Consider the following 13,797-nt stretch of genomic DNA (forward strand, 5'->3'; position numbering starts at 1 on the left):
GGGAAGATCTGACCATTCGCTTCTCTCTCTCTCTCTTTTGTGCCCATGCCTCCTCTCTGACCTGCTGCGACAGGTCTCAGAAATGAGTCTTCCATAACGTTGCTTTTCTTCTCTCCCCTCCCTCTGGGTGACGGGGAACCTCGCTGTCCCGCACTCTGGTTGTAACCCGTGCAACACAATGGACTTGGCGCTTGAGATGGGAGCCGGGAGCCGGGCGCCTTACATTCATGTTCGTAGCAGGGCCCGGCCAGTGTGGTCTAGGACAGTTCTTGGGAGTGCATTCAGTTCTCAGAGATGGCAACAGTATAAGAGGAAAAAAAAACAAACAACTTCGCAGTCGGGCTGGAGTAACAGTAACAGGTGATTTTGTGTAGGGGATTTAGAGCAGGGCAGACCAGTGGACCATACAGAGCTCACGCAAAGAAACCGCCTGCATTGGATGATCTGGAATGGACGTGACCTTGGCCGTTGTGTCTTTTCCCTCCCGCTTGCCTGCTGTCGGCCTTTCTTTGCCAGTGGTGTTAGTTGTTGTCAGGGCAGGGCGAGACAGGCTCCAATAAGGCTGGGCTCCAAGTACGTCACTCTGCTTCCATCTCGAACAAAGGTTTTGGTGCAAGTGGAACCAAAGGTGAACGTTTGCTCATGTCACCGGTTTTCTCCTATGCAAGTTAGCTCTGTCTCTCGTAACAGCCCACCAGCCGTAAAGGGGCATCATGGTAGCCAAATTTTAAATCTATCTGAATCGCTGATGGCTCACGGAGAATCTGCATAAGGACTTTTGATTGTGTCTGGAAATGAGTATTTCTTCTCTCAGAACAAGTGGTTAAAGAAAACAAAAAGAAAGAGATGCACACTCAAATTGGGATGCTTATGAAATTGTTGAAACTCTTTTGAATCCCAGACAAAGGTCCAGTTTGGTTTGAGTATTTTTAGGGAGATGGTGCAGGTCAGTTCTTCTTGGGCTCCGACCCACTGGCCTGTGAAATTTAGAGACTTGATTTGGAACGTCCACCGCAGTCGATGGAGTTTTGCTCAGAATCATGGAACCGGGCCCATTGTGCACTTCCCCATTGCCGCATGAGCTTGTTGCTTGCACAGCATATTTTAGGTTTTAGTTTTGCAAGATGTACATGCTTTCTCTCACACCTGTTGGTCATGCCAAGATAAAAACGTGAGTTTGCTTTTTATCTATTCTGGCAATCCAGCATCAAACGCAGCAACTGCTACATGGTGTGTGCAGGCGAGAGCATGAGCCCCGGGCAAGGCCGTAACAACAACGGCTTGGAGATCGGCTGTGTGGTGGATGCGGCCAGCGGGCTGCTCACGTTCATCGCCAATGGCAAGGAGCTGAGCACCTACTACCAGGTAGGTGGCTGTGGCCAGTGGTGCCCTCGCACCTCTAGGGAACGGCAGGGGGAGACACGGTGGGAGGTTGAAAATTAGAGACAATGGAAGCAGAAAAGGAGTTAATGGTGTATGCTTAGACGTCTCTCAACACTCTGCAATGCTATAACCATTCAGGGGAATGAGCATGTGCCCGCCAAGATGTTCCCACAGTTGTGACGTTCTTCAGCCATTTCTGGGCAAAACCATGTTGCTCTGAGGGGAAGGAAAATATTGGCTTGTGTAAGGTTTTTCCTAGTTGTTCTATCTCCTCCCTTATCTAACACTAGCAAATGCTTTTGTTTGTCTAAGGTGGAGCCAAGCACAAAATTGTTTCCTGCTGTGTTTGCACAAGCTACAAGCCCCAATGTGTTCCAGTTTGAGCTGGGAAGAATAAAGGTAAGGATGGTTCAATCCTAGTGTTGTATCGTATTCTTTTCTGTAAGGGCCTGCTAGCATGTATACCTGAAAAGGATCCGGTATTTTATTACACCAACATGGATTGAACACATTGTTGTTCTTGAAGGGGGTGTACCTGTGTTGGACAATCTCTTTCTGGTAACACACTTTGAATGAGTTTATCCTTGATTGTCTTCAGTATACTATTCAAGAGCAGTAGGATTATACAGAACAGAAAAATGACTAATTGTCTACAGTACAGGTTCCCCCTGAACTCACGGGGGAGTTGGTGAACACACAGAAAGACCGAAAACTTTGTCACTTACACAGCAGCATGGATGGAGATCTCTGGAAGCTTAAGTGAAAGAGCAACTGAGAAGGGTAGGGAAGAGCCAGGGGATGGAAAAGATGAGGCACAGTTAGGTTGATTGCTAACCGGGGAGCCACAGGCACATTTGCTAGGAGAAAGAGCTCTTGGCAGAGGGAGTGAGGACACAGAAGTTAAGTAACTCAATCAGTGTGCAATCAGAGAGGCCAGAGAGGGCCCTATATAAAATTTTTGAAAAATTCCCTTTATACATGCTTTACCCACTCCATCAATGTACGTGTTCCATGTATGACATGTCTGTGCACACTCACCCATGTGGAAGGAAAGAGAACCTTGCTGGGAATCGTGACGTCCGTCATGCATCGGCTGCCCTTGACTCCTGGTTGAGGCAGCGTCTGAGGCAGCGGGTGAGAGGAAAGCATGGTGGAGGGGAGAACCCCGCCGTACAGACTCAGGCAGAGGGGGGCCAGGCCTCCAGGGGATCGGAGGGCTGAGGCTGGCTGCGGTTGCCCGTTGGAGGTGAAGGAGAACCAAATTGCGTTGGTCAACGGCAGCCCGATCCCAATCTCTTTGATAAGTGGGTTGAGGTGTTGAGTTGGTGTAACGGCTGGGAAGCGAGGACCAGGAGAACAGTGCGGGTGTGGTCTCTAGTGCAAGGGGTTGGGTACTGAATTGTGTCCTACGGCCTTGCCAGCTTCCCCGGGGGCCCGCCCTGCCCGAGGGAGGCGTGGCTATGGACAGTGGCATTTGCAGAATAGATCCTGGAAAAGCACGTTCCGAAACCTCTTTGCTTGCCCTACCTGTTCAGCTGGTCTCTCTCTCTCTCTCTCTCTCTCTCTCTGTCTCTCTCTCTCTCTCTCAGCTCTTCACTCCAATTTCTCTCGTGTTGAGCTGGGGTCTGTAGCATGTCTCATCCGCACTGGCTCTTTCCCGTGAAGGATTGTGTCTCGGGTTTAGGAACCCCAAGGGAGGTGACGCTGTCCTTCTTTTCTCCGTCTCCCTCCCGGTCTAGAACGTGATGCCTCTCTCGGCGGGCTTGTTCAAGAGCGAGCACAAGAACCCCGTGCCGCAGTGCCCGCCGCGCCTGCACGTGCAGTTCCTGTCGCACGTCCTGTGGAGCCGGATGCCCAACCAGTTTTTGAAGGTGGATGTCTCTCGCATCAGTGAGCGCCAGGGCTGGCTGGTGCAGTGTTTGGACCCACTGCAGTTCATGTCCCTGCACATCCCCGAGGAGAACAGGTGAGCCCTGCGGGCACACACGTGCGTGGGAGGATGGCGAGGGTCCGCCCGGCACAGCATGTGTGTGTGTGTGTGTGTGTGCGTGTGTCTCACCTGGGGCATAGATGGCGGGTGGGATGAGACATTTGAATGAAACACTGGCATCCAGAGCACAGTCCAAGAGCCCCGAGGACACAGTGAGCCAAGGAGGCTGGTTGCGGAGGACCTGGACGTTGCGTTTGTGTGAGAAGTCTGTGTTTCTTTAATGCCTTATTTGTTGCGAGCGGGTCCTTGAGGAGAGAAGGTAGGCGGATGGGTGCTTAGGGCTTGGTGATGGAAATGGCCTGTGTGTAGTTTATGGTTAGGGTTACACATCTCCATTCATCACAAAAACCTTGAGTTACGTATTTTAAATAGGTAAATTGAGTAGTACGTACATTTCATCTTATTTTTTAATGCTAATACGAGTGTTTTGAACTCAGGACCGTGCCCATGTGCAGGGCTGCCGCTCTGCCACGTGAGCCACCAGCCTGGCTTTTTTTTTTTTTGCTGGTCAATTGGAAATGGAGTCTCTTGAGCTTCCTGGGCCAGCATTTAGTTGTAATACTCCTGAAAATACCAAACTATTCAGTTAGAACATTCGCCAGCTAATACGTTCATGCCTTGCACATGTACCTGCTTTGTATGAAATAATCAGATTGGTTTTTTTTTGTAATCTGGCCTCGAGTGATTGTACTTGAATTTAATTTTATGGTTCTTTTTTCATGAGGTTAAGTACTTTTTTAAAGTCAGAATTGTGCTTGAAATTTGCAATGTACGAATGTAAGTGGATGGTAATTTATAAACCACCCAGAAGTGATTCTTTAAAAATATTTTTATTGGGGCTGGGGATATAGCCTAGTGGCAAGAGTGCCTGCCTCGGATACACGAGGCCCTAGGTTCGATTCCCCAGCACCACATATACAGAAAACTGCCAGAAGCGGCGCTGTGGCTCAAGTGGCAGAGTGCTAGCCTTGAGCGGGAAGAAGCCAGGGACAGTGCTCAGGCCCTGAGTCCAAGGCCCAGGACTGGCAAAAAAAATATATATATTTTTTTATTATGGGTTGGGGATATGGCCTAGTGCAAGAGTGCTTGCCTCATACATGAGGCCCTGGGTTCGATTCCCCAGCACCACATAGACAGAAAACGGCCAGAAGTGGCGCTGTGGCTCAAGTGGCAGAGCGCTAGCCTTGAGCAAAAAGAAGCCAGGGACAGTGCTCAGGCCCTGAGTCCAAGCCCCAGGACTGGCCAAAAAAAAAAATATATATATATATATATTTATTGTTACTATGAAGGGTTCCGGTTCCAGGAGTCAGGTGATTTCTATTTCTTTCTGGGCAGTGTCACCCTTTCCCCCCCCTCTCTGCCCGTTTCTCCTTCCCATCCCTGTACAGCTCATTTTCAACATAGCGTCTGCCGCGTCAAACACGATAGCTGTTTCATTTTTCAGAAGTCACTTGCAAACGTGAGACGTGTCAGGAAATGACACGTCCAGGAAATGGCATCTCTTCCCGGGACTCTTTTGAAAGCCCCTGCCGTCCGCGGGTGTCTCCCGCGCTCCCGAGCGTCCGTCTGTGGTCGCCGTCTGACCGGGCTGCCCTCTTTCCCCCTTCCCCCCGGCCCAGGTCCGTGGACATCCTGGAGCTGACGGAGCAGGAGGAGCTGCTGAGGTTCCACTACCACACGCTGCGGCTCTACTCGGCCGTGTGCGCCCTGGGGAACCACCGGGTGGCCCACGCCCTGTGCAGCCACGTGGACGAGCCGCAGCTGCTCTACGCCATCGAGAGCAAGTACATGCCCGGCCTGCTGCGCGCAGGCTACTACGACCTGCTCATCGACATCCACCTGGGCTCCTACGCCACCGCCCGGCTCATGATGAACAGCGAGTTCATCGTCCCCATGACCGAGGAGACCAAGAGCATCACGCTGTTCCCCGACGCGCGCAAGAAGCACGGGCTGCCGGGCATCGGCCTGAGCACCTCCCTGCGGCCCCGCATGCGGTTCTCCTCCCCCAGCTTCGTGGGCGTGGGCGGCGACGGCTACCAGCACAGCCCCGAGTTCCCGCTGGACGTCCTGAAGGCCAAGACCATCCGCATGCTGACGGAGGCGGTGGAGGAGGGCGGCCTCCGCGCGCGGGACCCCGTCGGGGGCACCACCGAGTTCCTCTTCGTGCCCCTCATCAAGCTCTTCTACACCCTGCTCATCATGGGCCTCTTCCACAGCGAGGACCTCAAGCAGCTCCTGCAGCTCATCGAGCCCAGCGTGTTCAAGGAGGCTGCCGGCCCCGAGGAGGCGGAGGCGGCGGCGGGGGGACCGGCCCGAGCCGGGGCTCGCTGCCGACGACGCCAGGCTGGAAGGGGAAGACGAGGCCAGAGCGGTCAAGAGGCCCAAGGAGGGCCTCCTGCAGATGAAGCTGCCCGAGCCCGTGAAACTGCAGGTAAGCGGGCGGGCGTCTCGGCACCGGCCGCCGCCAAGCTGCGGAGGCCCCCGTCCCTCCTCCTCCCCGCCTCGCCTCGCTCGCTTCCTCTTTCCGGTTCTTGTTTTATTTTATTTTATTTCTGGCCAGTCCTGGGGCTTGAGCTCTGGGCCTGGGTGCTGTCCTTGCACTTCTTTTACTCAAGGGTAGCACTCTACCCCTTGGTCCAAAGCTCTCCTTCCAGCTCCCTCCCTCCCTCCCTCCCTCCCTTCCTTCCTCCCTCCCTCCCTCCCTCCCTTTCCTTCCTTCCTCCCTCCCTCCCTCCCTTTCCTTCCTTCCTTCCTCCCACTCTCCCTCCCTCCCTTCCTTCCCTTCCTTCCACCTTCCTTCCTTCCTTCCTTCCTCCCTCCCTCCCTCCCTCCCTCCCTCCCTCCCTTTCCTTCCACCTTCCTTCCTTTAACCTCCCTCCCTCCCTCCCTCCCTCCCTTCTTTCCTTTCCTTCCTTCCTTCCTTTCCTTCCAGGTCCCTCCCTCCCTCCCTCCCTCCCTTCTTTTTCTTTCTATCTTTTTGGTAGTTAAAGAATCTCAGGGACTGTCCCGCTGGCTTCAAGCCTCGGTCCTCAGGTCTCAGCTTCCCGAGTGGCTGGGACACTTCACCGGTGCAGCCATTAGCGCTGGGCTCTTGCACCTTCTGAATTTGGCTCCACTGTCTCCTGGCTTTCTCCCGCCTGCTCACGAGCACTTTCCTTGTGTCTCCCCTGTGTCCGCAGGCACATGTCACCCACAGGACGTGGGGTCACCCCAGCCCCCCCCCCCCGTCCCGTCCCACCCTGCCTTGTCCCGTCCCAAACTCTCCCCACCGGCGCGTTCTCCGGGGCCCCATCTGCTCCCCGAGGCTCCCTGTTCCTGGGGGACGGAGGGCGTTGCCCGCCCCGCGCTCGGGAGGAGGCCGTGCGGCTCTCCGCTTCCCGCCGCCATGTTCCTCAGACTCAGCCGGAGGAGTTGGCTTCACAGTTGGGGGTCCTGCTTACTCTCTACGTCAGAGGCGTGGGCTCGCCTTCCGCACGCGCGCATGCGCGCGCACGCACGCACACGCACGCTCGGGAACGCACAGGCTCTGCGCGTTCCTTCTCACGCCCCGAGGTGGGGGAACGGAGAGAACCCGTGGACCCCGCGAAGGGGCGGCGGGAGGCCCGGCCGAGCGGCAGGACGGGAGGACGCGTCTGTCCCGTGCGTGCCTCCCCGTGGGCGTGCGCTGAGTCTACACCCGGCCCGGCAGCTCACGCGCACGTGCGCGCCGGCGCCGAGCTCGTGGTGGTCTTGGGCGTGGCCACCGCTCTCTGTGCGGCGAGCGGGTCACGAGGGCGCTGCCGCGCATCCTGATTCGCTGGCCTCCCTCGGCGGCCCCGCCCCCCGGCCGCGAAGGGGGCTTGGCGATTGGCGGGGCCGCCGAGGCTGCGCCTCCAGCACTGCCTCCCGCCGCCGAGGACGGCGCTCTGCGTTGAGGGAGCGGACGAGGAGCGGCTGGCGCGGGGGGTGCTTCGCTGTGTGTCCGCTTGGGCGCGCTGACTCTCCCGCGTCTCTCCTGGCTGCCTTCTCAGATGTGCCTGCTGCTCCAGTACCTCTGCGACTGCCAGGTGCGCCACCGGATAGAAGCGATCGTGGCCTTCTCGGACGACTTCGTGGCGAAGCTCCAGGACAACCAGCGCTTTCGCTACAACGAGGTGATGCAGGCCTTGAACATGTCCGCCGCGCTCACGGCCAGGAAGACCAAGGAATTCCGCTCGCCCCCTCAGGAGCAGGTACGGGAGCGGCCCAAACGCCCCGGCGAGCCCTTGGGCTCTGGGGTGCCGGGGGTGCGGGAATCTGCCGCCCGTGACACGCGATGCGCCTGCTGAATTTCCCGTCCCCTTTAGAGTTGCCCAGGCTGTTTCAGGCAACGCTCCTAGCTTCGCCTCCAGTGTATCCGTGGCTGGGGATACCGCAGTCAGAGCAAGTCAGAGCGTCGGAAGCTGACTCGGTTCAATTGCTGGGAATGAACGCAAAAACAATGGCACTGGCAAAAGCAATGAGTTAGCGGTCTCATTATCACGATGATACACCGGTGGAAGGGGGCCCCGCGTTTTCTGTCAGCTCAGGGTGCCCTACACCACGAAGATGCCCTTGACACCAGCAAGTGTTCAGGCCTGCAGTGATAGAGAGCTAAAGGAGGGTCTTCAGGCAGGATTGGGATCAAGCCCACACTGGTTTTGAACGTCTTTCCATCGCCCTTGCCGTGCCCATCCTGAGGAGTTCGCTTCTCTTTCCTTTTCCACCCTTCCTCTCTCTCCTCTCCCAGATCAACATGCTCCTCAACTTCAAAGATGACAAAAGCGAATGTCCCTGTCCCGAAGAAATCCGTGACCAGCTCCTGGATTTCCACGAGGATTTGATGACGCATTGCGGTAAGGTCCTGGCGACTCACCCCCTCCCCGGGACCGAGTGTGTCCCTCGCGTACAACTGAAGCTCGCACGCGGGCAGCCCCGAGAGAGGATCCCGTCACGTTTGTCAGGATGCTGGGGCTGACCGTGTCTCTGTGGTCGATGGGGAAGGGTGAGTCCGAGGGGGCGGGAAGACTGAGCCGAGGTGACCTCAGTCCTCGTGGGTGGCGGGGAATGGCCGGGCCCTCTTGGCAGATTCATGAACTGCAGTTTCCCCCGCACCAACGAGGAAGTCCTGCACAACGTGTGTGTGGCTGATAGTACCGTGTTGTCTACTGGAACGTTCTAGGAGGGCGGGTCTTACAGTAAATGTTTGGATGGCGACAACAGCCAACATGCAAACAAAAGCAGCAGAGAGAGGAGTGCGGGGGACATTAGAGGTGACGGTGTGAGCTGTCCCTTCGTGGTGCTGGTGCTGGCTTCCTGGGTAGACAGAACCCCCCCCCCCCGCCCCTCCCAACGTTTCCAACCATCCGTGTTGAATAGCAGCTGTCTTCTATGAATTGCACTCCAATGGGTGTTACAGAAAGAGGAGCCAAGTCTGATGGCCAGCGGTTGTATTTAAGCTAGTTCAAGGACCGCTTTTGAGGACTGGCCTAAAAAATAATGTATCTGCTGAACGAGAGTGCCTAAGGAAATTCTACATTGTTATAGGGCAGCAGTTCAAATCCAGTGAGGGAAAACGCCCTTCTACTCTTAGGAGCCTCTAAGGTGGCATTGATTAGAGGTTCTAGCAGCGTCATTCTTTTTTTTTTTTTTTGGCCAGTCCTGGGCCTTGGACTCAGGGCCTGAGCACTGTCCCTGGCTTCTTCCTGCTCAAGGCTAGCACTCTGCCACTTGAGCCACAGCGCCGCTTCTGGCCGTTTTCTGTATATGTGGTGCTGGGGAATCGAACCTAGGGCCTCGTGTATCCGAGGCAGGCACTCTTGCCGCTAGGCTATATCCCCAGCCCTAGCAGCGTCATTCTTGATGCCTTTATGACATGATTAGGAGAAGGCCTGTGATTCAGCGAGGACAAAAGCGCATAAGTCATTCTTTGAGTAGGTAGATTATTTTTACTAGCATTAATTTTTAACCTCATTTTGTAAACAAATAAAAGCAGTGCCTTGCATGTGAATTCATTTTATGAAGAGGCACTCAATGAATGCCTGAATATTATAATACTATAGATTCATTGGCCATCAAAGACAGTGTAAGTAGACTATTTTATTGCTACAGATATTAGCCGTTCCCTGTTTAGGGTAGCTAATTGGACCAATTCTCCATCTTACAAGTTATCAAAATCTTACTGACATTTTTGGAGGGAGGAGAGGCGCGTTTGTTTTGGTTTATTTGGTTTATTTTGAGGCGGCCTTGGATTGTGGGTCCCCACACCTTGCGGTTTCGGGAAGTACTTTGGAAAGGCTCTGCCGCGGGAGCAGCATGGCTCCGTGCTTCTCAGGCTACCATTGGTTGAGTCCTGTCTCCGTCCTGGTTGTCACAAGCCCCGGGCACAGAGGGGGACAGAGGCTCAGAAGGGAATTCGAGTGAGCGCCTATCTCCATGGTGGCAAACGTGTCACTGGCCACCGCTCGATAGGAGGATGAGGTGCAGAGCCTATGGCGCGCTGATCCCTCTCCTGCTTTCTGTCTTGGTGCTAGGCATTGAGCTGGATGAAGATGGCTCTCTGGACGGAAGCAGCGACCTAACCATCAGGGGACGCCTGATGTCCCTGGTAGAAAAGGTGACCTACCTGAAGAAGAAGCCGGCGGAAAAGCCGGTGGCCAGCGACACCGCCAAGTCCTGTAAGCATGAGACGAAGCGCGGGCCCAGCCCGCGGCCTGTGGACGGGCGCCCGTCCTGGGGGGGGGGGTGCTGGGCCACGCGCGCCGGGCGCGTCCTTCCCGGCTCTGCAGCCTCAGGCCCCTCAGCGGACGCCGGCAGCTTCCAGAAGGAGCCTGGGGTGTGCAGCTGCGTTTGTAGCGTGAGGCTGAGAGGGAGCACTGAGTTAGAGGGGCAGGAGCACCCTGGAGGACCAGCGCATCAGACACAGACTGTCCAGAGAGATTGCCCAGCGAGGCTGCGGCGGCTCACGCCTAAGACTTAACCTCGGGGATAAAGAAACAGTACTCGCTCATTAAAAGCATGTTCTGCTCTATAAAGCGGCTTCTACACGCGGACCTCAAGGCCACCCCAAATGCAAAATAGCTCATCTTCAAACATCAGAACCCCAAGTTCCTTATAAACCACACTGATCACTGTAAGATTTATGAAAGCCTGACAAAATGGCAGTGGGGTTTTGAGGTAAACAGACGACTAGTGCTTCTTTGCATTTCATGTTTGGATGAAATCGATGGTCTTTGCTTTTCTGGAGTGAATGTCTAGGTGCGAGGCAGCTCCTTTTTGAAAATCACACCGTGATTAGGAATTAGGAATTAATTAGTATTAGGAATTAATTAGTATTAGGAATTAAGGCCTCTCTATATATGAACACCAACTATACATAAGCCAACCCCTTGCTTAGGACAACTCTACTATTTAAAGAGGGCCAGAAGTTTCTGTAACTTCTAAGTGAATTATATTTATTACAGGTTACACTGCAAGTGATCGTGTGTGTCTGAATCACTTTTCACTTTAATAGAAGCTCACAATAGCAGGTATCTTAGGTGTTAGTTCAGGATCCAAAGTTGGGGAAGATTCTAATTGTGTGGTCACAATTGGAAACGATTTAATTAAGGCGATCTGTTAAAGACTCATCAGCACTTTGATGTGACCATAGCCAACATCTTTAAGGATATTTGATGTCAGACCTTCTTGGAGGAAGATAATAGAACAGAGCCTATAGAAGTCAGAGTTACAGTACCTCATGTTAATTGCTATCCTTTTAATTTCTTCTGAACTGAGAACAGAAAAAGTGGTTATAACTTTGAAATGGCGCATTTAGCTATAATTGTGTGTGTGTGCGCGTGTGCATGTGTGTGCGCGCACCAGTTGTTAATCTGAAGACCTAGGTGCTGTGCTGAGCGTTCTGTGCTCCAGGCTGGTGCTCAGCTGCTTGAGCCACAGCTCAGCTCATGGCTTTTTGCTGGTTAAGGAGAAGAGCCTCGTGTACGTCTCGTGCCCAGGATGGCTTTGAGCCACGACGTTCAGATCTCGGCCTCCTGAGTAGCTAGGGATACAGATGTGAGCCACCGGTGCCCCGCTAGTTGCCCGTGGTTTTTAAACAAAAGTTTCCATGTGTTTGCTCTTGTTTATTTTGATCCGCAGCTGCCTTCTTACTGAAGCATAGCTAACACATACTTGATAATGCACTGAGTTTTCTTCAGAGCATACTGAAAAGTGCCCCCATGCAGAAGAGCCGAGCCGTTTCAGCTCTGGTCCACGTGGGGACAGCGGTGTTTGGCTGTGGGAAGGATGGGGCGACGTTCCGGAATCCCCCGTGTCTCCGCAGCCACCCTCCAGCAGCTGATTTCGGATACCATGGTCCGGTGGGCGCAAGAGTCTGTCATCGAGGACCCCGAGTTGGTGAGGGCCATGTTCGTGCTGCTGCACCGGCAGTACGATGGCATCGGGGGCCTGGTCCGGGCCCTGCCGAAGACCTACACCATCAACGGCGTGTCGGTGGAGGACACCATTAACCTGCTGGCCTCGCTGGGGCAGATCCGCTCCCTGCTGAGTGTGCGGATGGGCAGAGAGGAGGAGAAGCTGATGATCCGTGGACTGGGGTAAGCCGCTGCGTCTGGTGCACGTCTCCCTCCTCATTTTCATCCCCGCCATAGTGCCGTGGGTGTGTTAGCGCCAAGGGTCTCGGGTTTTAGGGTATTTCGGTGAGGTTAATGCGTTCCTAGAGACGATGTGTTTAGGACAACTGGAAGTTGCTGACAGATTTCACAGGGAGAGGCTAATGGGGCACGGCACGTAGAAACAAGCTGGGGATTGTTCCCTGTCCCCCCCCCCCCCCCCGTGGGAACCCGCAACCCCAGGCACTGACGTCCAGGGTGGGTGGCGACTGCAGGAGATGATGAAGAAGCTGTCAGCATCTGTTGAGCCTGGGGAGAGGAGACGGCAGCTTGCTCTCTAAGGATTCAGGTTTCAGCTTATGTTCTATACAGAGCTGGAATTCGTCTATGCCTCGTGTTCAGGAAGCAGGGCAGAACAGCTGCTACTTACCGTCACAACCGAAAGACCTTCCAGCGTTGGGAAGGTGAAAATTAGAAAGAACAGCAAAATCAGATCTGTACAGATGACCAGCGATGATGTACATAGAAGTATATAAAAAAGATGTAGGAGTCAGGGCTGTAGAACATTAAAAAGTGATGAAAGACAAATATTTGGCAAACAGCTGGGTGTAATTACGTAAATACCAGAGACAAAGATGAGACAGTGAAGGTCCCCATTGTGTGAATTAAGAGAGGCACAGAGAAATTGTGACACAGATCAAAGAACCTAAAGTTGGTCCTTTGACTAAAACTAAGGAGGTAGAATAACACAAGACTTTTCTTGGATGAAAGTACAAAATTATCCTGAGTCACTGAACGAATTCTGGGGAAATGCAGATTGCTTAATTCCATTTATGTGCCTTTTGAACTCAGAAGGCAGTACTTTATGTTGTTCACAGGCCTATTAAGTTTTTAAACTTGTAAGGATGGACTGGAAATGTTATTTATATCCCAAATTTATAATAATGGATCACAGTAAAAATAAGGATACTACTCAGAAAAAGGAACGTAGAAAAACTTACGATAAAAAAATCCAACAACACAGAAAATAGTTCGGTCTTTGTAATTGTATTAGCCTGAATTTTATCTGAGTGCTAATATTTAAGTCTAAGGAGTTGCTTTATAAGAAGTTGATTAAGAAAAAAATTCAGAATAGGTTACATATTCTGAACCACATCCACAGTAATATGTACATTAACAAGTCCGTGGTTCCTTAGAGATAAAACCCACAATGATAATAAAGATAAAGTGCAACTTTTGTGGTATTAGAAATATTTTACACAAAACACAGCTTAGTAAAATAATACCCTCCCAACTAACTTGACAATAGAACTATATATCTGTGTACCTAAAACTGGATGATGAAAATATATCACATGCCTAAGTGAATAAATTAGTGATTGAATTAGGGAAATGAGATAGCAAGTTTCCATTTCCACACAGGCTGTGTGCTCTGTTTTTTGTTTGTTTGTTTTACCGTGGCTCTAACAAGAAAAAATTCTTGCACTGACTTATGCTTAAAACAACAGAATTTCTTATTTACAGTATGTGGTAATCATCACTGAACATTAAGATTTTTAGAACTATTTGTAATACAATAATATTTAATGCAGAAGTGACAGAATGAGGCATATCAAATATCACCTGCTGATATTTAAGCTGAATGTCTGTTTAATGAATTAGGGTACTTGTACCTGAACTTCTCTTGGGAAATAGTCATTTCTTTTCAAGCCTTTCACCACAATGAGAACATGAATATAGCAGAAAACAGCATGCTTGTCATTTATTTGTGCAACTATTGTATGTTGCACTAAAATTCACATGTAGATGAATACC

General features: G+C 52.4%; 1 protein-coding gene across 1 annotated transcript in view; it reads left to right on the forward strand.

Annotated features, from left to right (window-relative positions):
* The window catches only part of Ryr2 (ryanodine receptor 2), a 285,298-nt gene that overhangs the window by 164,321 nt on the left and 107,180 nt on the right, over positions 1 to 13,797 (forward strand). The window contains 9 exon segments of the mRNA XM_048367485.1: positions 1,206 to 1,365; positions 1,696 to 1,782; positions 3,123 to 3,349; positions 4,993 to 5,659; positions 5,661 to 5,804; positions 7,384 to 7,584; positions 8,121 to 8,226; positions 9,904 to 10,047; positions 11,694 to 11,967. Coding sequence (XP_048223442.1) covers positions 1,206 to 1,365; positions 1,696 to 1,782; positions 3,123 to 3,349; positions 4,993 to 5,659; positions 5,661 to 5,804; positions 7,384 to 7,584; positions 8,121 to 8,226; positions 9,904 to 10,047; positions 11,694 to 11,967 — 2,010 coding nt within the window.

The sequence above is a fragment of the Perognathus longimembris genome, chromosome 18 (genome assembly GCF_023159225.1).
Source record: "Perognathus longimembris pacificus isolate PPM17 chromosome 18, ASM2315922v1, whole genome shotgun sequence".
NCBI classification, from domain to species: domain Eukaryota; kingdom Metazoa; phylum Chordata; class Mammalia; order Rodentia; family Heteromyidae; genus Perognathus; species Perognathus longimembris.